Here is a 25,043-nt window from a genome sequence, read left to right on the forward strand (position 1 = left end):
TACTTGTGTAGAAATTTGGACCAAATCTCTTCTAACTCTAAATGAATTATAGCCACTGGCATGCATTTTTTTGTGATTACATCAATGTGTTGGGCCCAGGATAGATCCTCTTCGTGTTTGTGGGATCTTGCTACACCACACTACCCCCATACATGACAGCACTTTCTCACAGACCAGGAAGCAACTTGCATTTACGTAAAGTTGTGAAGGCTGCAGCACATACTGGAGTAATTCCTTCCTCAGGGATCGGTGGGAAGTGTAAGATAGGACTAATAAACATCAAGGACCAGTTACATGATTAATTATTCTAGCTTGACCATATCATGCAATCTTTTGTCCGTTTATACAGGATGCAGGCATCGCAGGCAATTCCTGATAGCATTGGGACTGGGGAAGTGGCTGGAGTTTGCTAGGGTCACCTTTAATCAGACCAGAAGAGTACAGCAGATTCCATTCCTGAAGGATTTCAGTAAACCAGGTAAGTCATTACACAGGCCAGTAAGTATACAGCTTGTTGTAGAGCAGTGGTTGTTTTAAGTTTTATCTTCTGTTACAAGGCATTTTCCATAAATATCTCTGAATAAATGGTCCAACATTCTTCTAGTTGGCTCAGTTTCTCTGAGGATCATCACCTTGTCAGAGCAGAGAGACTTGTGAGTTTCCTGAGATCCCGAGAACAATGCTCTGTGGAGTTTAACCATCTGGTGCTTAGCTCCTGATAGGGTCACCCACAATGGTTAAGGTCAGTGGGGACTTCTACACAAAGAGCAGCACAACCAAAACCTCATCACTGGAGGTGGTGGAAGATGATGACTCTTCACAAAAGCATTGAATGAAGAGGAAGGCAACAACAGTGAAGGGCCCCCCAGTTATCTTGTATTCCATGCCACTGGACCCTGATACCTGATCTGTCAAGGGCTGCGTGGCGGCTGCTGAAGTTGAGCAAAGTCCTGCTCAGGTCTTCTCCATTAAGAGAATCCACCCTAGCACCCAGAGACAGCCCTTTAGGAGAAGATCGTACTCAACTTGAGTGATCACGCTAGTAGTTCTCTAAAGCGATACATACGAAATGCTGGGGACCTTAGTTGGTCAGGCTGCATCTGTAGAGGGTACTGAACAGTCAATGTTTTGGGCCAGGACCCTTCAACAGGAAATCTCACTCTCTTAAGTTAGTGATCCAACACTCTGACTGCCAACTTAATCACTAAAGATTATCAGTGCATGGTGACTCCCTCACTGATCGGGCCAGCTGGGTTCAGTCCTTTCCTCAGTGCTGTCTGTGTGGAGCTTGCATATTCTCCCATTGACCACACAAGGTTCCTCTGGGCACTCTTTTCCCTTCACATTCCAGAACCCTACGGGTTGATGGGACACTAGTGTGTAGGTGAGTAGCAGTTTCTGCGGGGCAGTTGATGGAAATGTGGAGAGACCACAATGAGTTAGGGTAGCATTGCTGTATCATATTGTCATGCAGCAGGTTAGTGTGCTCTCAATTACATATCGGTAAAAGTTTACCAGCAGCTTTTGGGGCAGATTTGCTCTCTTTAAACTCCTTAGCCTTCCCTACTCTCAAGGAGGTGTTGGGGGTCCAAGCAAGCTCCCCTCTGATGTTCACTTCCAAGAACTTAAAGCTGGAGGCCCTTTCCACTTTTTAACCATTTGAGTAATGGAGCCTGTTCATAGCTTCTTGATTTCCTGAAGTCAATAATCATTTCTTCATTTTTTTAAAAGCTGAGTAGAAAGTAATGGTTGTTGTACCATTTAGAGAGTTTCTGCGCCTCCCCTCTGTATGCTGTCTTGATGTTATTTGTAATTAATTCAGTTACTGTAGTGTCATCTGCAAGTTTGATTATGGAGCTGGTGACCTAGGCAAGGACACAGTATTGGGTGAAAAGTGTGTAAAGGAGTGGGCTCAGTTTTCATCCCTTCAGTGCACTGGTGTTATGAGTCAGGGAGGCTGATGTGTACTTGGGAGCAATTGGTAAGAAAGTCCTGAATCCAGTTGGAAATTGATGTAGTGTTGTTTAACAGTCAACTCGTTGGGATTATGACCTTCAAAACTGACCAAGAGAGTGCTTCAACGAGTGATCAGGAAATGTACAAAATGTCATTGGAACACAACTACCAGATATGGAAACCATCTACAACTCCTGGTGCCTACATGGGCTCATCAGATAGTGATGGGTACACCCCACCCCAGTAATCACCTGTTCAATCTACTGCCATTGGCCGGAGATATGGCAATATCTCTGCATGTTCCAGAATGAAAAACAGCTTTTCCCTCAGGGCTGTCATACCACTGAACAATGCCCCCCCCACACCCACCCATGGTCCAATGGACAATCTCTAAATGCAATACATGGGCATAATTTTTGATGCAGTTTTATATTTAATTATTTTATTTTATAGCATGGACATGTGCAACATTTGAATGGGATAGCCGCTGTTTCTTTTAATTTTGGAATTGTGTGTTTTTAATTGAGTTTTAACTTGGATGTCATTCTAAACTCAGATATTATTTTTAAATGTATTTATTTGTGGTTTTAGTAATTGAATTGTCAGTATGCTGTTGGCACTGCAATCTTGTTGTCCTCAGCAATGACAATAAAATTCTAATTTTGTGTAATAATATGATCAAGGAAGATTAGATGGGTTGAAGATCTATCTCTGTGCAGGACCTTCTATGACTTTATGTCTAGAGGAGGCAACTAACATTTCTAAGTACATTGTTTGGAGATGTTTGGTGATTATTCCTCACTGTGGGTGTGAAATTATTTTTTATACATGTTTAGTGTCTTCTTCGCTTTCTGTACTATACCAAACCGCCCCGTCACTATCAAGTTAGTAGATACCCCAGAAGTCAATACTGAGAATTCACACACTGTTTTCACAGCAACCACTTGTGAAAATGGAAAGGATGATAAGAGACCTGCTGCAACTGGTGCTTTGTGCCGAATATGCTTTAGGGCTAATCCACAAACCGTCAAAAAAAAACAAGAAGCCACTCTAACCCTCCACCATGATCATCGCTCCTTCACCAGACCTCCAACTGCCTTCCCACTCCTGTGTCCGCTAAGCGATTTTCACAGTTAGTCCAGTATCGTTAGTTTTCCCCCTGAGCCTTTTAGATGCATGACATGCAGATAGAATTAGATAACTACAATTGTGAGGGGCACAGCAGGGTGAGTGTTCATGATCTTTATACCCCAGGAAAAGGGAATCAAAAAGTGGAGGGCATTGTTGTAAGATGAATTAGAAAATATTTTAAAGGGACTTGCAGGAGCAACTTGTATCACATGGAGGGAGATTGAAAGTCTAGCTGAGTGGCGCCATAACAAGCAACTGCTTACTCAAAGTCAGCAAGAGCAAGGAGCTGGTTATTGACCTGAGGAGGAGGAAACCAGAGGTCCACGAGCCAGTCCTCATTGGAAGATCAGAGGTGGAGAGGTGCAGCAAATTTAGTTTCACGCACAAAATGCTGGTGGAGCGTAGCAGGCCAGGCAGCATCTGTAAGGAGAAGCACTGTCATTGTTTCAGGCCGAGACCCTCTTTGAGGAGCTGTCCGTGACCCAGCACATGAGTGCAGTTATGAAGAAAACACAGCCACGCCTCTACTTCCTTAGGAGTTTGCAGAGATTCAGCACTATATCTAAATCTTCGGCAAACTTCAACAGATGTGTAGTGGAGAGTATATTGACTGGCTGCATTACAGCCTGGTATGGAAACACCAATGCCCTTGAGCAGAAAGTTGAATTGATTTGACTTTATTACTTACATCCTTCATATACATGAGGAGTAAAAATCTTTACGTCATGTCTCTGTCCAAATGTGCAATGTGTAATTTATAGTAATTTATAATAAATAGTGTGTAAAACAGGACAGTCAATATAAAGTAGAAATACAGTTGTGTCAGCATGAATTAGTAAGTCTGATAGCCTGGTGGAAGAAGTTGTCCCCGGAGCCTGTTGGTCCTGTCTTTTATGCCGTGGTACCTTTTCCCGGATGGTAGCAGCTGGAACAGTTTGTGATTGGGGTGACTTGGATCCCTAATGATCCTTCAGGCCCTTTTTACATACCTGTCTTTGTAAGTGTCCTGAATAGTGGGAAGTTCACATCTACAGATGCGCTGGGCTGTCCACACCACTCTTTGCAGAGTCCTGCGATTGAGGGAAGTACATTTCCCATACCAGGCAGTGATACAGCCAGTCAGGATGCTCTCAATTGCACTAAGGTAGAAAGTTCTTAGAATTTAGGGGCCTATATCAAACTTCTTCAACCATCTGAGATGAAAGAGGCACCATTGTGCTTTTTTCACCACACATCCAGTATGTACAGACACATGAGATCCTCAGTGATGTTTATGCCGAGGAACGTAAAGCTGTCCACCCTCTCAACCCCAGATCTGTTGAAGTTAACAGGGGTTAGCCTGTCTCCATTCCTTTGCTTTTGTGACACTGAGGGAGAGGTTGTTTCCTTGACACCACTGTGTCAGGGTGATGACTTCTTCTCTGTAGGCTGCCTCATTATTTGATATTAGGCTAATCAATGTAGTATCATCAGCAAATTTCATTAGCAGATGGGAGCTGTGGGCGGTGACACGGTCATGGGTATATAGAGAGTAAAGGAGGCGGCTTAGGACACAGCCCTGAGGGGCACCTGTGTTGAGGGTCAAAATGGCAGAGGTGAGGGAGTCCACTCTTACCACCTGCCAGCGATTTGACAGGAAGTCCAGGATCCAGCTATTCAGGGCAGGGTGAAGGCCAAGGTCTCTGAGCTTCTTGTCGAGCTTGGAGGGAATTATGGTGTTGAATGCTGAATTGTCGTCCAAGAACAGCATTCTCACATAAGCATCCCACTTCCCCAGATATGTAAGGACAGTATGTCCAGCTGGGGCTATTGCGTCATCTGTCAGTTGTGTCGGTAGGCAAATTGTAGGGAGTCCATTGTGGGTGGGAGCATGCTGCAGATGTAGTCCTTGAGCAGCATCTCAAAGCATTTGCTTATTTAGAAAGTTCTTAGTAGGGCCAAGATGGCCTGTTTCCGTGCTGTAGTTGTTATTATTGCAATGAGTGGTCGTAAGACGGCAGTCATCTAGGCATATTACCTTGGTCTTTTTAAGTACAGGAAAACTGGTGGATGTTTGGAAACAGGGGGGCACTCTACTCTAGGAAAGGGAGAGATTAAAAATGTCTGTAAACATACCTGCCAGTTGTGCTGCACACACTCTGAATACCCGCCCTGGGATGCTGTCCGGTCCTGCAGCCTTGCGACTGTCCACTCTTTGGAAACAGCTGTGTACCTCAGCCTCAGAGGTGACCAAGGTACAAAATCCTAGAATCCCAGAAAAAGTAGTGGAGATGGCCGATCCATCGTGGGGTAAAGACTTTAAGATATTTCTATCTTAGTTTTCAACATTTCACATGGTAAATTCCCATTAAGGTCAGGTATTTTCTATTGGTAATGTCAGATGCTGTGCCCATTTAATTGAAATCTTCCATCAGCTGAAGTCACTATAAGCAGTCAATGAAAACTCTTTCAGTGTAAGCATTGGCCATTCATGAAATGCATAGTACTTACTGTCCATTACACTACTGAAGTTTAGAGGAGCAATGAAGGTATCCCAGCTTTGTCTGCACACAGGTGCAAAGGATTCTTCATTGCTATGTTGCTTCTTACCGTATACTTGCCCCATTTCTGAGCACAATGTAGTTTCTTTACTCAGAAGTCATTTGTTTCACAGTTCTACCACAGAAGTAGTTAAAAATACCCTAGAAACAGGAAATGATCAATACAGTCATTAGAACAAAAGACATGTCACTGGAAAAACTCAACATGTCAAGCAGCATGTTGTAGCAAGAGGTGTAAGCCAAAGTTTTATATTGAGACCTGTGACATAGGGAACAGAGAAGGTTGTCATAAATACAGATGGACGCAAGATGTTTGGGTAAAAGCTGGTACGTTATAGCTGGAAACAGGTGGGGAGGAGATGATGGGTAAAGGGATCTGGGTGAGGGCAGAAGATGGGATGGAAGAGCAAAGAGAAAAGAAATCTAGAGAAGCACACACAAGATACCCAAGTAAGCCAGTATCTCTGGAGAGTGGTCAACATTATGGACCAGGACCTTCATCATGACTGGAAAGGGAGGGGGAGGGGGAAGAAACCAAGATAAGAAGATGGTGGTGGTAGGGGAGGGGGAGGAGTACAAGCTGGCAGGAGATAGCTGAGACAATGAAGGGGAAGGTAGATGAAGTAGTGGGGATAAAGTAAACTGGGAGGTGATAGGTTGCAGAGGTAAAAGGCTGAAGGAGGAAGAAACTGATAGGAGAGGAAAGTGGACCATGGGAGAAAGGGAAGAATGAGGAAGGTGATATGCTAGTGGAAAGAGTAAGGCAGGAGCCAAAATGAGAAATATAAAAAGAAAGAAGCGAGAGAAATTACCGGAGGTTAGAGAAACTGATCTAAGTAGACAAGTGAGATGTCAGATAAGAGTACCTTTAATTGGAATATTCAGTATTCATTGTGTTGGGATGTCAGCTACCCAAGCAACGCATGAAATATCCTTTTGCTTTCTGTTTGGCCTCTCTGTAGCAATGAAGAAGGCCAGGAACAGACAAGTTGGTGTGCAAATGGAAAGAAGAGTTAAAATAGCATGCAACCAGAAACCCAAGATCGTGGTTAGGCACAGAGCAGAGGTGCTCTGCAAAATGGTCTCCTAGTTTATATGTATTTTTGTTTTTGCCAATGTAAAGGACACTACATCATAAGCACTAAATACGTTAGGTCGGGTTGGTTGGGGTGTGATGAACCTTTGCTTCACCTCAAAGGAGTCTGCGGGTGCTTGGATAGTGAGGAGGAGAAGGTGAAGGAAAAGTTGTAACATCTTCCATTGCCGATTAAAGAGCCCTCAACACCCAGCAGGACAGGTGGAAAGGTATGCTAACAGTCCCAGGCTCAGCGGAAACAAACCATGAACAGCGAACTGCTTATTACTTCACAGTTCAAAGGTCAAAGTAAATTTATTATCAAAGTACATACATACATGTTGCCATATACTATCTTGAGATTTATTTCCATGCAAGTATTTATGAGGAGATAAATACAATAGAATTTATGAAAATCTATGAAGAATGACAGACAGCCAATGTCCAAAAGAAGACAAACTGTGCAAATAAAACTAACACTGAAATAATGAGTTGTAAAGAGTCTTTGAAAGCCAATCTGTAGGTCGTAGGATCAGTTCAAGAATAGTTGTGACTGGCGTTATCCATGCTTGTTCAGGTGCCCGATGGTTGTAGAGTAATGCCTGTTCAGAAACTTGGTGATGTAGGACATAAGGCTTCTGTACCTTCTGCCCGATGGCAGAGGTGAGAAGGTACAAGTCCTGGTTTGTGGATTTACTTGTCTTTCACAGAAAAGATAGTAGGTTTAAAAAAAAACTCTCTCCAGTTTCAGCACATCCTTTCTAAGATGAGGGTACAAACCTGCTCGCAATACTCCCAAGTGAGGCCTCATAAGGTTTCAGCATTACTTTGTTGCTTTTGTATTCTAGTTCTCCTGGAATGAATGCTAACATTGCATTTGCCTTCCCCACCATAGATTAGGGGATTCTCAAAAGCACTCCTAAGTCCCTTTCCACCTATTGTTTGTATTTTCCCTCCATTTAGAAAATGATCAACCCTTTAATTTCTTCCACCAAAGTGCATGACCATACACTTCCCAACACTGTATCCCATCTACCATTTCTTTGCTCATTCTCCTAATCTGTCGAAGCTCTTCTGTAGCCTCTCTACTGCCTCAAAGCAACCTGCGCCTCCACCTATCTTCATATTGTCTGCAAACCTTGCAGCAAAGCCATAAATTCCATCATCCAAAGCATTGACATATAAAAAGAATCAGTCCCAACACAGACCCCTGTGGAACACCACTAGTCACCAGCAGCCAACTAAAAAATGCTCTCTTTATTCCCACTCTTTGCCTTCTGCCATTCCAGGCTAGAATCCTTCCAGCAATACCATGGGTTTGTAGCTTGTTAAGCAGCCTCATTTGTGGCAGCTTGTCAAAGGCCTCCTGAAAATCCAAGTACACAACATCAACTGATTCTCCTTTGTCTTTCCTGCTTATTATTTCTTCAAAAAATCCCAACAGATTTGTCAGGCAAGAATTTCCCTTCAGAAACCACATTGACTGCAGCCTATTATGTGCCTCACACCACCGAGGTCAGACTAACTGGTCTATAATTTACTTCCTCTGCTTTGTTCTGTTCTTGAAGAGTGGACTGACATTTGCAACTTTCCAGTCTTCCAGAACCATTCCAGAATATAGTGATTCTTGAAAGATCATTTCTAATGCCTCCATGGTCTCTTCAGCTACCTCTTTCAGAACTTTGGAGTCTACTTCATCTAGTTCCGGTGACTTTTCTACCTTATTACTTTTCAGGTTCTCAAGAACTTTCTCTTTAGTTATTGTAACTTCACACATTTCATGCCCTCTGATATGTGGAACTTCCACCATTTTGCTGGTGTCTTCTACAATGAAGACTGACTAACTTCCGACTAATTTTTGCTCTATTGTATGCCCTCTCTTTGGCTTCTCCTGTTAGTCAACATTGTGTCATCTTTCCTTTAGAATACTTCTTCCTCTCTGAGATGTGTATGTCCTGTACCTTCCAAATAGCTTCCATAAATTCCAACAATTGCTGCTCTTTCCAACATCCCTGGCAACTTCTCTCTGATGCTTCTGTAATTCCCTTTACTCCACTGTAATACTGATATATCTGACTTCAGCTTCTCCTTCTCAAATTTCAGAGTGAATTTGATTATATTCTGATCACACTCCCCTAAAGGTTCTTTTACCTTAAGCTCTCTAATCAATCCTGGTTCATCAGCCGACACCCAGTCAAGAATAGCTCATCCTCTGTGGGCTCAACTACAAGCTGCTCTAAGAAGCTATCTTGTAGGCCCTCTGGAAATTTCCCTTCCTGTAATCCAGCACCAAACTGGAATTCTCAATCTACCTGCATATTGAAGTCCCTCATGACTATTGTAACACTGCCCTATTGGCATGCATTTTCTATTTACCATTGCAATATGTAGCCCACATCCTTACTACTGTATTTAGAATGGGGATGAGGAGGAATTTCTTTAGCCAGAGGGTGGTGAATCTCTGGAATTCATTGCCACAGGCAGTAGTAGAGGCCAAGTCTTTGGGAATATTTGAGGTAGATTCTTGATTAGTCAGGGTATGAAGGGATATGGGGAGAAGGCAGGAGACTGGGGAGTAGGATCAGCCCTGATGATGAACCATGACGGAGCAAACTCAATAGGCAAAATAGCCTAATTCTGCTCCTATACCTTATGGTCTTATCTCAGCCTCAAATCATTTCAAGCCTGCATCTGAAAATGAGCACAATATGAATTGTAACCAGCCGTGCATGTTTAGAAATTTTCTAATGACATATAACAGGTTTTGTTATGAGTGAGGAGATTTAATATCTGGAAATGATGCACTGTTATTGAAAGTCATAACAACACCCTTCTTCTTAGGTACAGTTTCATCGAGTCATACAATGCAGAAACGAGCCCTTCAGACCAACTGATTCTGTGCCAACCAAGCTACCTGTCTAAGTCAGTCACATTTGTCAACATTTAGCGTAAACTTCTAAACATTTCCAATGCATGCACCTTGCCTGAAGCTCTGGGAAACACACTTTTGGAAAGATGTGAAGACTCAGAGAGGATGTAGAAGATTCTCTTAAAATTATTGCAAGAACAGGGGAACTGAGTTATGGAGGAACTGCGACCATCCTCCCAAGGACAGAGAAGCTTCTAGAGAGACTTGATAGAATCACAGACACAGGAAGAAACAGTTTCATTGACAAAAGTGCTGAGAGTTAGGAAACAAAATAAAAAGCTGCCTGGCTAAACAAAAGCAGAAGTGATATGAGGAAAGCCCCTTTCACTCTGTAAATGCAAGTGCCGGAAATACACTGTTTGGGGTAGATTCAGTAGTATTGTTCAAAAGAGAGCAGGAAATGTGTCTGAAAGGAAATGGTTTACTGAATTGACGGTGTAGAGTTGAATTATTTTTCTAAAGACCTATTAACTAGTGGGCCAAAAAGACATTTTTAGTGCTTTTTTTCCATTTGCTGCTCATATTTTCCGTTTTTCTGCATATTCACCTTATTATGTTTCCATCATTATCTTGTCACTTTTAATTCCCACATTTTCTCATTTTTGGATATAGAAAACTCCAATGAACAATGGGCATGTAATCTGTTTTGGATTGACTATCGAAGTATTGACTAGTATACATGATTTAGTGCTTCTTCTCTTCTCCAGGAGCTGTTAAATCCACCCATAGGATTGGGTAAAGATTCAGTTTAATATTTGATTAAAATTCTAATAGGGAACCTCTCGATCACACCCTCTCAACTTAATCTAGATTTTCTAAAGGAAAACTACTGCACACATTGGACATATGCAATAAAGTGGAAGTTATAAAAAGTACATACTCGAAATACTATAGAGAATAGAAGGTTCACGGTTCAAGGTATATTTACTATCAATATAAGTAGGCAGTAAACAACTCGTTGTTGTTAAAGTGAAGTATTTCACTAAATGGTTTGACGTATGTGCGATAAATAAGTTAATCTGAATCTAAATCAAGTGGTGACAGTATTCTACTATGAGCTAGTATGGGTATTGGTAAGAAAGTGGCTGATATAATCAGTACAGTATAATCTGTAATGTTCGCGATACCACCCCAGTAAGAAATGTGAGTCACTTTCACCTGTGTGTGCAGAAAATACTTTTGGATTTCATTCTGATGTAATTGATATCACCATAACATGAGCAGAAAGTCTAGTTTTTTTTTGCATGTCTGTCTTGTGGAACTGGTGATTATCGCACAATCAGAACAGCCGTACCTTGAAAAATGCTTTTTGACCCATTGTGTCCATTCTAGCTCCATGTCAAAATAATTCAGCTAGCTCATCTTGAATATCTATGAGCTGTGAATTGTTTCCTCAAGTAAAGGATGCTGCACTCATTTAAGACATTGGCAGAAAACTGCTGGTCTGGAGTTTTTGCTTCATGTTGGTAAATTGGCTTCTTATTGTCACATCTAAAGAGGTCCAGTGAGGAAAGACTTTGTTTTGAATGCCATCTATATAAATCATTTCATTACAACTGTGCATTGAGATATCACAAAGACAAATTAAGTGTTACAGTTACAGAGAAAGTGCAGTGCAGACAGACAACAATGTGCAAGGCTACAGCAAAGTAGATTGAGGTCAAGAGGTGATCTTGACAGTCTTTGTAGTTTTTCATTGGTTCTATTGTAGTTCTTTGGTCTATTGTGAATGCCTGCAAGAAAGTCAAGTCAAGTCACTTTTGATTGTCATTTCAACCATAACTGCTGGTACAGCACACAGTAAAAATGTGACTATGTTTTTTAGGACCATGGTGTTACGTGAAACAGTACAAAAACTACATAAAAACAACACAGAAAAAAAAGCTACACTAGACTACAGACCTACCCAGGACTGCATAAAGTGCACAAAATAGTGCAGGCATTACAATAAATAAAAGACAGGTCAATAGGCACAGCAGAGGGCAATAAGTTGGTGTCAGTCCAGGCTCTGGGTATTGAGGAGTCTGATAGCTTGGAGGAAGAAATTGTTACATAGTCTGGTCGTGAGAGCCTGAATGCTTTGGTGCCTTGTCCCAAATGACAGGAGAGAGAAAAGTTTGTATGAGGGGTGCGCAGGGTCCTTCATAATGCTGTTTGCTTTGTGGATACAGCGTGCAGTGTAAATGGCAGGAAGAGAGACCTCGATGATCTTCTCAGCTGACCTTACTATCTGCTGTACGGTCTCGCGATCCGAGATAGTGCAATTTCTGAACCAGACAGTGATGGAGCTGCTCAGGATGCTCTCAATACAACCCCTGTAGAATGTGGTGAGGATGGGGCGTGGGAGATGGACTTCCCTCAGCCTTTGCAGAAAGTAGAGACGTTGCTGGGCTTTCTTTGATAAGGAGCTGGTGTTGAGAGACCAGGTGAGATTCTCTGTCAGCAGAACACCAAGAAATTTGGTGCCCTTTATGATCTCTACAGAGGAGCCATCGATGTTTAGCGGAGATTGGTCAATCCATGCCCTCCTGAAGTCAACAGCCATCTCTTTTGTTTTGTTCACATTCAGAGACAGGTTGTTGGCTCTGCACCAGTCTGTTTGCAGCTGCACCTCCTTTCTGTATGCCGACTTGTCGTTCTTGCTGATGAGATAGACCCACCATGGTCGTGTTATCAGCGAACTTGATGGTGTGATTCAAGCTGTGGGTTGCAGCACAGTCATGGGTCAGCAGAGTGAACAGCAGTGGACTGAATCAAAGGCTAGTATTGGGTGACGTATGTACATTGACATATGCGTTCCTTGTGGGCTACCTCCAGCACAATCCTCGCTGATTTGATTTGACGCAAATAACGTATTGCAATGTTCATGTGACAACTAAAGCTAATATTTACCTTTAATCTGCAAGAGTCTTATAACTGCAGGATAGGGGTTAAATTTGTGCTTGGTGGTAATGGAGAATGGTTCACTGGTGGATTAGGGCCCAAGTTTTAATTTTTCTCCCCAAAGAAGAAACTGATAATAGAAACAACACATTTTAATGTTTTTTTTCGACAACAGGACTTTCAAGGATGCCTTCCATAACTACATTGTAAAGATCACATTTAAAGTCAAAATATAGTTTCAAGGAAAGAATCAAGAATCAACTTTATTCACCATATATATTTACATTTATTAGGAACTTACTGTGGTGTGTTAGGGTGCAACATGCAACAAAATACAACAATGTTCATCAATTATAAAGAAATCAAGAATTATATAAAATAAAGTTAGAGATTAAGGAATGGATATAGAATAAAATGTGCATAAATACATAAATACCAGTATGTATTTACATTGTAAACTGCATTATAAAATGTGGTTTAAAATATTTATAGTGCAGTGACAGGGATAATAGATAGAGGAAGTGGGGGTGTGCTAACTACAATGGTTGATCATATTAACTTTCTGAAGAAATAAACGTTTGAGATGGTGTGAGATTTTTGTTTTAATAACTCTTTTGCACTTTCCAGGAGAGAGCTTTTGGAGTAAAGAATTTGTAGGGTGGGGAATGTTTGCAAAGCACATTTGAAAACTTCCTTTTCCTTCTACTTGAACAGTCACTTGCTTATCTGTGATTCAGTGAGTGGCATTCTTAACTATTGAGGCAGGAACCCAATGTTGCAACCTCAATAACTCTTGGAGACGTGAGTCAAAATAGGCTTTTATTAGCTGGAAGAAAGCACCGTCAACAGCAAGAGACCATCACACAACATCCTGGAGACTGAGGGAGGAGCAGTGCCTCCAATTGCCTTTATACAGGGGTCAGTGGGAGGAGCCACAGGAACAGTCAGTGGGGGGGGGGTGTCCAGACAGGTATATGTAGTTCACCACACTGAAGTACAGTAACTACCTCCCACTCTGGTGTAGCAGAACCAGAAATGTCACCTTTCAGGTGAGATTGTATAATAAGTGTCCCACATACTAATTAAGAATGAGGTTAACAAGTCCATTGTTTCAAAAATGATGCTTACAACTTTATAATATAAGATTACTTTCCTTCATTTTCAGAATTTTTTATTACCTAAATTGGCATTTTAGAGCTGACAAATCTGTAACCGAAGATCTCCAATATGTTCCTTTTACCTGCTTATCTTGCAATCCATCTTGCATTCTCCATTGGATCGAGTAATAAGACCCCAGACCTCCTGGCAAATCTGAGTAAGTATTGAACATTCATTTAATACAATGCTTGAAAGACTTGCTGAGGGCTTTCACCCAAAGGTGTCCTGAAGGATGGTTGAAGAGGTACGCAAATCCATTCCGTGACATCCAAAACTCAGAACCATTCATGCTTGTAAAAAAGAAAACTGGTTGTACTGTATAAACCCTGAAAATCTGAACTATACTGAAATATATCTTTTGTGTTTTATATTCTGTATTTTTCAATCGCTTTTATGTTGCGTGTCTTCTTTTGAGTGTTGGGAGATAGAGGGGTTGATGTTATTATCTGAACGGGTTGCTTCCAAGGTTCTTCCTTGTTTTGTGACGATCTGTCAGGAAGACAAATTTCAGCATTGTATACTGTATACATACTCAGATAATAAGTTTACATTGAACTTTGAATCCAATAGCCTTCAATTCCTTGATCTATCAAAAGTGTAATGACAGCCTCCTCAGCTGCCACATCACTCTTTGGGCTAGAAAATTCTAGTGATTCATAAAATGAATTTCACGAGCACAGATTCATTGAATAGTGAAAATCTGCAGCACAGAAGTAGAGCTTGATATCCCATTTCAGCCATGCCAACCATGACACCTGCCTTTATGCTAATCTCATTTGCCTGCATTAGACCAAAACTTTTCTACTACTTTTCTAAACTAGTGTTTTCCGAATACTTCCTAAAATAGTTTCTGCCTCCAAGTCAAGTCAAGTCACTTTTATTGTCATTTCGACCATAACTGCTGGTACGGTACACAGTAAAAATGAGACAATGTTTTTCGGGACCATGGTGTCATCATGTTATAAGTAATTGCAACACACACAAAATGCTGGAGGAACTCAGTGGGCCAGGTAGCATCTGTGGAAAAGAATAAGTTGTCGACCCAAAAGTTTAATCACAAACAAGAGAAGATCTTCAGATGCTGGAAATCCAAGCAGCACACACAAAATGCTGCAGCAACTCAGCAGGCCAGGCAGCAGCAGTGAAAATGTGTATAGGCCTGCTGAAGGATCTCGATGCGATACAACAACTGTACTCTTTTCCATTGATGCTGCCTGGCCTGCTGAATTCCTCCAGCACTTTTTTGTGTGTTGTCATCATAAGTTTGGTATGTCATCAAAGACACTCGCAAATTTCTACTAATGTACCCTGGAGAGTATTCTGACAGACTGCATCACTATCTGGTGTGGGGGGGTGGAGTGGTGACTACTGCACAGGATCGAAAGAAGCTACAGAAAGATGTAAAATTAGTCAGCTCCATCATGGATACTAGCCTCCCCAGCATCCAGGACATTCAAGGAGTGATTACTCAGAAAGGTGATGTCCATTATTAAGGACCTCTGTTACTCAGGGCATACCCTTTTCTCACTGTTACCATCAGGGAGGAGGTACAGGAGCCTGAAGGCACACACTCAGCAATTCAGTAACAGCTTCTTCCCCTCTGCTTTCAGATTTCTGAGTGGGCCATTGAACCCATGAACACTACCTCACTACTTTTTTTTTTATTTTTTTTGCACTATTTATTTAACTTTAACTTTTATATAACCTTATTTTAATTTAACCGGAATCTGATTTTGGCAAGTTCACTCTACAACCTCCTTTGCTCCAATGGGAATAAACACTGTCTATCCAGTCTTTTCTTAGAACCATAGCCCTCTCTTCCAGGCAAAAATTTAGTGAATTTCTTCTGTGCCCTTTCTATTGCTACCATACCCTTCCTGTAGTACACTGACCAAAGCTCTATATGTACAAACTCTAAATGTGGTCTAAACAATCACAACATGACATCCCAGCTCTTGCACCTGAATCTCCACAAAATCTTCAGTCCTGCGCTAAAGCAAACTTGATGTGTTTTCTTGTCAAAAGTTGTGTATGATTTTTTTCACTTTTGTTTTTCAATGCTCGTATGATACCACGTTCCTGTGATGCTGCTGCAAGTTAAGTTTTTCAGTGCACCTGTGCATACATGTACTTGTGCAAGTGACAATAAATTCGACTTTGACAATGGATAGATGATGATCTTGTCATCATGTGCCCATGGATGTGTGCCATGTCACCTTCAAATAAAGATCACAGGATACATGATTGGAATCCAAATTGTAAAGAGTATTTGGAGGTGTTGGGTGGAAACCAGTTCTTAATAGAACCATTGAACCATTCATTTGTTGGTGTTGATGTTATTATTGACTACATTAGTTTGTAAGCAAAACCAACTTGGCTGCAATAGTTAATGCCAGAGCCTAAAGGGGAGTTAACAATACAGGTGGGTAGTTCAATAAAGGACAGATAAATTCAATAATAGTGTATAACATTTAGAGGAAAGAGCAAGATTGTGAGTGTGTTATTTCCTGTTGTGCTTCATAAAATCAGAAAGACTATTCTCAGAAAATGAAGCAGAATGGCTCTTAACCATCCAGTAAGGTCACATCTGATCCTGTGCCAGCCAATCACTTTTTCAACAAATTCCTATATCTCCTCATACCTTTACTGACCAAAAATTTAGTTCTGCCTTCAATATACTGAAATGTTTGGGATTTTGTTTCAATGTTTTATTCTTGTTTCTATATTAAAGAAAAGAAATATAATTACTAAAAAGAGTGCAGGGCACTGGTATAAGTAATTTTCCTTGACAGGATGAATTCAGAAACTGGTTTGTACTCTTTACTGGAAATGGACAGAAAGAGGGGCATGAAACGGCTTCTGAGATATTCAGACTTCAGAAAAGTTAGATTGTGACCACAGAATTTACATATCAGCTTGAAGTGAAGTAAAGAATGAAGTACACTTCTCTTCTTTGGAGTATCAAGTCAAGTTGATTGTCATTTAACTATATGCATGACAAATGAGAAAACTTTTCTCTAAACCAGGGTTTAAAGCACCTTAGCATGCATAACACACAATAACTTACGAATGAAGGATAAAATCTACAGATGGATTACTTATAAACAAATGAACCAAAGTAAATAAATTAAATATAGTAAGGTACAGAACAGATTAACCAGTGAAGCTTTGAATGCGATGCAGCAGGGAGTTGCATAGCCTAATGGCTGGGGGAAGAAACTGTTTCCCATCCTGGCTCTTCTTGTCTATGGATCGGAGTCTCCTGCCTGATTTCATAAAGTCAAAAATGGTACTGGATGGATGGGTGGGATCCCTAATACTACTAAGGCAATGCATGCACAGTGCTCCTGATAAAAGACACTGACAGTTGGTGAGGCAGCCCCAAAATCCTCGCAGTGTTCTCACAGTCTTTTGTAGGGACTTCCAATCCAGTACTTGGTTGCTCCCATGCCAGATGGAGATACAACTTGTCAGGATGCTCTCGGCAGTCCTCCTATAAAATGCAGTTAAGGGTGGGGGGGGGGTGTGAGTTTGGAATATTGAAGAAAGACATAATAAAATAAAGAAAGGACTTGAAATATCAATAGAAAATACTGGAGGCACTCAGGAAGTCAGGCAACACCAGTAGAAAGAGAACCAGTTTTAGTTTCAGATTTGAGATTCTTGATTCTATGATGAGAGCTACCAAAAGATCCTTACCCAAGATAATACTTCTAGATCCCACATCATCAAATACCAAGAGTTAATCTTCGGACTCTTTCTGAGACGAACATCAATTGCTGCTGTTGAGCCATCGGTTTGGTGAAGGGTGCTCGTTGGTCTGCCTGAAACTTGTTTGTCTTCTGGTATCTGTCAGTAAATGCTGCTAAAGGCACGATCTAGAGTGCAGGAGAATGTGCTGAGGGCTGCACAGAGACTTGGAGCAGCTGACACAAAGGCTGCATGTGGAAGGAGCACAGTCTAGGATCGTGGCAACTCTTGTCACTGAATGGCATGTAACAGCCTCTGAACCATGAGAAGCACTGCAAAAGGATGTATAGATTTGATGGCACCATGAATGTAAATAAATGCATACCAATATTATTTCTGTATATATCTTTATGAATGTGTATTTTTAAGAAAAATTCCACCTTTTTAAAACTTTCTGTTACACTCTTTACTGGAGTCTAAAAATAATCTTGTATATCCCCTTGCCTTATGGGAATCCATCTATCCCCATTTTCAAAGTTGCTAGTAGTAAAAATCTTTTGGTAGGTCATTCAGAATGAATCAGATTTCATTTGATTATTTAGTTCTTGTTTCTTTGTTACAGGAAAGAATATAATTACTAGGAAGAGTGTGGGAGGAATGGTGTGAGTCAATTTCTTTTACGGGATGAATTTAAAAGTCAGTTTGTGCTCTTTACTGGAAATGGACAGAAGGAGAGTCATGAGAGGGATTTTGAGACTTTCAGACTTCAGAAAAGTTAAATCTTGACCACAGAATTTATTAAACAGCTTGAAGTGAAGGAAAGCAAAAGACAAAAGCCACTTATTTTCCTTGGCATATGAAAGAAAGACATAGAAAAATAAAGACTTGAAATACTAACAGAACTCTCAACATGTTGAGCAACATCAGTAGAAAGTGAAACATACTGTTTCAGGTCTGGGACCTTTTCCTACATGGATTTTGAAATTTCTATCTTTTTGAATTTCTACCAAACGATTTAGTAGGAATCACGTTCGAGTTTACCGTAATCCAACTGTGCACACGTACAACCTTCGGACCACAGCACATCCACACTACATACATCACACACAGCATGCAAGATAAAATATTACTACAAATAAGTTAATAAATATAATTCAAAATGCATGTAGTGTTCTGCACAGGTAAGCAGTAAACAGTTCACTGTCCTCGTGACGAGACCTTGGTGGTAGCAGGATTTTCATTAGTTTCACATCCTGAGAAAAAGACTGGCAGTCCTAATCCTAGTCTTAGTTCTGTAATGTAAAACAATAGCAATTTTGAAATGGTGATAGATGAATTCCCATAAGGCAAGGGGATACACAAGATTAGTATTACAGACTCCACTAAAGAGTGCAGCAGAAAGTTTAAAAGGGTGGAATTTTTCTAAACATTAAACACATTATTTACAAGTATATCCTCTATACAGGAATAAATTTGGTACACATTTCTCTATATCAATTGTGCTATCAAATCTATATATTCTTTTACTGTGCCTTTCATATTAGAGAGTCTATTTCTTGACTTCTGGTCAAGATGACATCAGTTTACAATGCTCCCTTGGACGACATCTTCCACATAACTAGCAAAAATATCTGTTTTTACTTCTCTTACATCAGTTTTTTACCTTAAATGTGTTTCTGGGCCCGTTGGAGCTTGCGATTTACGTTTTGGAGATCATTTGAATGACCCAGTGCTTTGCGGTCTCTGAGAAGATTCCGGGAAGCAAGCGCGTTCTTAGACGGTCTTGATGCGAAGAAACTTAGAGATAGGGCGCGAGCCGATGTTTGACTCCATTTTGTCGATTAGTGTGTCTGGGTAGATTGAGACGTCGGGGTGAATGAGGAAGGCAAGCGTGAGAGCACCAACTCCCTGCCTTTTGATCGCTGCAAGAGAGGGACTCTATGAGCAGCCTGTTGCTGCTTGGCTTGTTGTGTCAGGCGGGTAGGCCTTTCTACCTCGCGTGCTGTCCCTCTCTTTTGATGAATATCAGTAATATCGGGGGACGGTATAAAGATTCTGCATTTATGGACTGTGGAATTTTTCAAACTGATGTTTTAATATTCTGTGTTTTTTTTAAATCACCTGTTCCTTTTCCATTTTGTTGTGCGAGGGAAGGGTGATTGGGGGGGGGTGTTGATGTTCTGTTAGTTTTTTTTGTGCAGGGAAGTGCTAGTTTTTGGTGGTCAAAGTTCTTGTTAAGTTTTGTGCAGGGGGAGGAGGATTTGGGGGTTGATGATTGTGATGCGTGTTTTTTTTTGTACACAGGGATTAGGTTTGATGTTTCTCTCGGGACGACTTTCATGTTCTGTCTTTGTTTCGTGGCTAGCTGGAGAAGACAAATTTCAGAGTTGTGTATGGATACGCACTTTGATATTAAATGAAACTTTGAACATGCCCCTCCGTGATGAGAGCTACCAGAATACTAGATTATACTCCTTCCATATGCAGCTTTTGTGTTGGCTACTCCAAGTCTCAGTGCACCCTCAGCACATCTTCCTGCACCCTAGATTGTGCCTCTTAGCAGCAATCCCTGACACATATTTCCTTACACTGGAAGGCCAACAAGTTTCAGACTGACCAAAGAGCTCCCTTCACCAAACTGATGGTCATACAGCCTTGTCTCAGTTTGTTCAATGCTGCACCACTGAGCTTATCTTCAATAAGCACTGCCCGAAGAAAGCAGCATCTGTTGTCAAGGACCCCTGCCATCCAGACCATGCTCTCTTCTTGGTGCTGCCATGTGGCTGGAGGTGCAGGAGCCCGAGGTCCCACATCACCAGGCTCAGGAAGAGTTCTTGCCCTTCAACCATCAGGCTCCTGAACCAGTGTGGTAACTTCATTCATCTCAACTCTGAGCTGATTCCATAACTTATGGTCTCACTTTAAAGGACTCTTAATGATGTCCTCAATATTATTAATTTCTTATTTATTTATTGATTACCTTTTAACATATATTTGCACAGTTTGCCTTTTTTCCCCACATTGGTTGTCTGTTCATCTTTGTGTGCATTCCTTCCATTGATTCTATAGAACAAAGAAATCTACAGCCCATCAGCCCAGAATGTTGTGCTGACCATGAACCTACTCGAGAAACTGCCTAGAGCTTCCCTACTGCATAGCCCTCTATTTTCCTAAGCTCATTGTAGCCATTTAAAAATCTATTAAAATACCCTATTACATCCGCCTCTACCACTGTCGCTGGCAATGCATTCCACCCACTTACCATTATCTGTGTGGAAAAACTTACCTCTGACATCCCCCTGGTATTTACTTCCAAGCATCTTAAAATTGTGCACCCTCGTGTTAGCTATTTCATCCCTAGGAGAAAGCCTCTGGCTATCCACACGGTCAATGACTCTGATCATCTTGTACACCTCTATCAGGTCACCTCTCATCATCTTTTGCTCCAAGGGGAAAAGGCCAAGTTGACTCAACCTATTCTCATAAGGCATGCTCCCCAATCCAGGCAACATCCTTGTAAATCTCTTCTGCACTCTCTCTATAGTATCCATATCCTTCCTGTAGTGAAGTGGGATCTAACTAAGGTCTTTTATAGCTGTAACATTACCTCATGCCCCTTGAACTCAATCCCACGGATGATGAAGGCCATTACACCATACATCTTCTTAACACTGTCAACCTGCGCAGCAGCTTTGAGTGTCCTGTCGACACGGACCCCAAGATCCCTCTGATCCTCCACACTGCCAAGAGTCTTACCATTAATACTATATTCTGTCTTCAAATTTGCCCTACTGAAGTGAATCATTTCACACAGCTGGGTTGGACTCCATCTGCCACTTCTCAGCCCAGTCTATCGATGTCCCACTGCAACCTATGACAACCTTCCAGACTACCCACAATGCCACCAACTTTTCTATTGTGCTTCTTTGTGTGTATGAAGACCCACAAGAAAATGAATCTCAGGGAAGTATATGGTGACAAAGATATACTTTGATAATAAATATACATTGAACTTTCCCTATAAACAGCCCGTAGACCAACTCTTGCTATAAAGTGAATCTGCGCCTTTAAGCAATGTTTTTGTGAAGGTACCATTTGGTACCTCCCTTGTCATACAATCAGAAGGTTGTGGATTCAACTCCAAAACATTCCAGAGAAGCTCTTTCCAGGGGTGCATTGCTGGGTGGAATTTTCAATTCAGGGCCTGTTTTTAAAAAATAAGATTCAAGATTGTTTATTGTCACACTTAAGAAACCAAGTACAAAGGAGAACTAAATGAATGTTACTTTGGATCTGATATTGAAAAAAAAAACAAAGTAAGTATAGAAAACATAATAAGTATAAAGCAACACAGACAAAATGCTGAAGGAACTCAGCAGTACAGGCAACATCAATGGAAATTAATGAACAGTCGACATTTTGGGCCGAGACATGTCTTCAGGACTGGAAAGGAAGGGGGAAGATGCCGGAATAAAATGGTGGTGGAAGGGAGATGAGGATAGCTAGGTGAGAGGTGAAGCCAAGTGGGTTGGAAAGGTAAAGGGTAGGAGAGGAGGGTGGATCACGGAAAAGATGAAGGGCAACAGGGGAGGTGATATGCAGGTGAGGAGAAGTAAGAGGGCAGAGTGTGGAATAGAAGAGGGAAGGGGGAGTGGAAAAATTTCTACCGGAAGGAGAAATTTATATTCATGCCATCAGATTGGAGGCTACCCAGATGGAATATGAGGTGTTGCTCCTCCACCCTGAAGGTGGCTTCATTGTGGCAAAAGAGGAAGCCATGGATCAACATATCAAAACAGGAATTGGAATACGAATTGAAATGGATAGCCAACAGGAATTTCCACTTTTGGCAGATGGAGCAGAGGTGCTCAACAAAGTGGTCCCCCAAACTATGACGGGTCAGTTATGACGGTGACTGTGTCAATGTAGAAATGAGGTGTGGAGTGTAAGCATATAGTGGCAGTGCATGGGGGAAAGAAGGGTGCTGGGGGGATGTAGAGAGGAGTGGTTGATGTGGATGTAGTGACAATGGAGTTAGATTGGGTGTGTTAATGGGTGTTTTGTCAACATGAAGCAGAAAGTGACTTGGTAAATCTGTCAGGAACAAAGGATGTTGGAAAAGATGAGGGTAGAGTACTGCGGGAGGGGTGTCGGACAGATGAACAAGAAGGCGTGCCAGAGACAATGGGGGTGGGGGTCATGGTGCGAACACAGTCAGTCCTGACACACCAGTCAAGGCCGCTTAATTCCAAACTATTGGTTAATTGCTCATTACAGAACGTTTCTCTGTCGCTTCCCACTCCCTCCCCTCTCTCTTCCCCTTTTCCTAACCATGATTTCCCTTTCCCTGCCCCCTTCCCACTCTCAATCCACAATAGAGACACATAACTGAATATGGTTCATCACCACTCACATATGTCATGAAGTTTGTTTTTTCTTTGCGGCAGAAGAATAGTGCAATATGCAAAATTACTGCAGTACTGTGCAAAAGCCTTAGGCACCCTTGCTATATATACGTGCCTCAGACTGTTCCACAGTTCTGTATAGCCTCCACTGACTAAAATGCATTAGTTCATTGTGTTGGCTTTGGTGCTTGTGGAACCTTATGTGGAAAATGGCTGCTGCAGAGAAGATGCAAGAAGAATGCCCTCAGTTTGAGAAAACTCAATCGATTTCTCAGACTTCCTTGAAGAGTTCTTAGTATTTTTAATGTAAGTTCATGTCAAAGTGTATAATAAAGTGAGTTCTGCTGGCTTCTTCCCCCTTCTCTTCCAGTCGTGATGAAGGACTGTGAAACACTGACTGTGTTCGCACCATGACCCCCACCCCCATTGTCTCTGGCACGCCTTCTTGGACATCTGTCCCACACCCCTCCCGCAGCACTCTACGCTCATCTTTTCCAACATGCTGCCTGACGGCTGAATTCCTCCAGTATTTTGTGTGTGTTGCTCTGGATTTCCAGCATTTGTAGAATTTGTTGTGTTTGTGAACTGTATTTGCACAGTTCTTATCAGACAGAAAAATGAATTTTGAGATCAGATTAGGAAGGATTATGTAGAACAAGGAACCGGATTTAGAGTAGCATGACTTCTTAAATTTTATGTAATCTATAGCCTTTGGCATTGTAACAAATGTTAGTAACTATGTCACTTACCTTTAAATAGATCATCTAAATCCACCGACAGACCTTAAGATTGTCGATAAACAGTTTGGAGAATTTGAATTTTTCTGGAATAGCAACCTTACTGAAGACCTACTGGCTAATTATCAAGTTAAATATGTATTTCAGAGTAGATACGACGACGTGGGCGTATGGGAAAATGTAAGTTTAATTCCAATTCCTACTATTATTTATGTGGATTTGTCAATTTCTCTGATTCTTTGTGCTCTAAATTCAACGAACTTTCAAGGCACAGAAGAAAGACTCAACCCATTCACCAGATGCTAGCTGGAGAAAGAATTACTTAGACTTGTCAATCATCCTAGCTCTAGGTCTATAACTTTTAACTTCAGGAAGTTCAAGGCGCCCCTAGGGGATGGTTAAATTATAGGGGTTTGAGTCTCACACTTATTCAGATTATTTGACATAAACCTTTAGTTTAATGGAACAGGCTCTGAACCAATCAAATCAAATCTAATCAGTATTCAACCACACAGCTGAACAAGACAATGTTCCTTTCAGGCCAAGGTGCAACAGCATACACACACATTCAAAACTAGTGAAAAGAAAAAGAAAACATATGTAAGAAAACATTTCCAGTCCAAAACCCTGAATAACAAGACCCACAAATTGATGGTTCCTAGCAATCCAGCTTGTCATTCCACTGAATGAACACTAGAGAGCAGCACAACAGGAGGCACCAGCCCCAACTCTGCACAAACACCATGTGACACCACCTCTGGCATCTCATCACTTGGACTGCAGCAGGAAGCAAGCTTGCAGCTTCAGGCCTAGTCCTTGCTACAACTGAGGCTATGTTGCTGTCATGCTGCCTCTCTCCCCATCAAACAGGAGAAACAGGCCTCCACCTGTCTTCATATCATCTGCAAACTTCCAACAAAGCCATCAATTCCATCATCTAAATCATTGATATATAACATCAAAAGAATCGATCCCAAGACAGACCCCTGAAGAACACCACTAGTCATTGGCAGCCAAACTGAAAAGGCTCCCATTATTCCCACTGTTTGCCTCCTGTCATTCAGATACTGCTTTATCCATGCTAGATTCTTTCTTATAACACCACAGGCTTGTAGCTTGTTAAGCAGCCTCATGTGTGGTACCTAGTCAAAAGCCATCTGAAAATCCAAGTACACATCATCAACCAATTCTTCTTTGGCCATCCTGCTTGTTATTTCTTCAAATAATCCCAACTGATTTGTTAGGCAAGATTTTCCCTTGAGAAAACCATGCTAGATATGGTCTGTTTTATCATGTGCCTCCAAGCACCCCAAAATAACATCTTTAATAATTGACTCCAACCAATAACCCAGAGTCTCTTCAGCATTTTCTTCCAGATCTCTGTGGTTACACCATCTGGTCTGGGTGACCTATCTACCTTCAGACATTCCAGTTTCCCTAAGAATCTTTTTTCGAGTAATGGTATCATCAACACTTCATGACCCTTGACACCTAGAACTTCCACCATACTGCTCGTGTCTTCTACAGTGAAGACTGTTG

General features: G+C 41.4%; 1 protein-coding gene across 1 annotated transcript in view; it reads left to right on the plus strand.

Moving 5' to 3' along the window:
• Window positions 1-25,043, plus strand: part of LOC132391077 (interleukin-13 receptor subunit alpha-2-like) — an 80,623-nt gene that overhangs the window by 34,565 nt on the left and 21,015 nt on the right. Inside the window, exons 2-4 of the mRNA XM_059963800.1 lie at window positions 350-478; window positions 13,680-13,829; window positions 23,527-23,684. Of these exons, the coding sequence (XP_059819783.1) occupies window positions 13,742-13,829; window positions 23,527-23,684 (246 nt within the window). The 5' untranslated portion in view covers window positions 350-478; window positions 13,680-13,741. The remainder of the gene's footprint in view (window positions 1-349; window positions 479-13,679; window positions 13,830-23,526; window positions 23,685-25,043) is intronic.

Source organism: Hypanus sabinus, chromosome 3 (assembly GCF_030144855.1).
Source record: "Hypanus sabinus isolate sHypSab1 chromosome 3, sHypSab1.hap1, whole genome shotgun sequence".
Taxonomy (NCBI): Eukaryota; Metazoa; Chordata; class Chondrichthyes; order Myliobatiformes; family Dasyatidae; genus Hypanus; species Hypanus sabinus.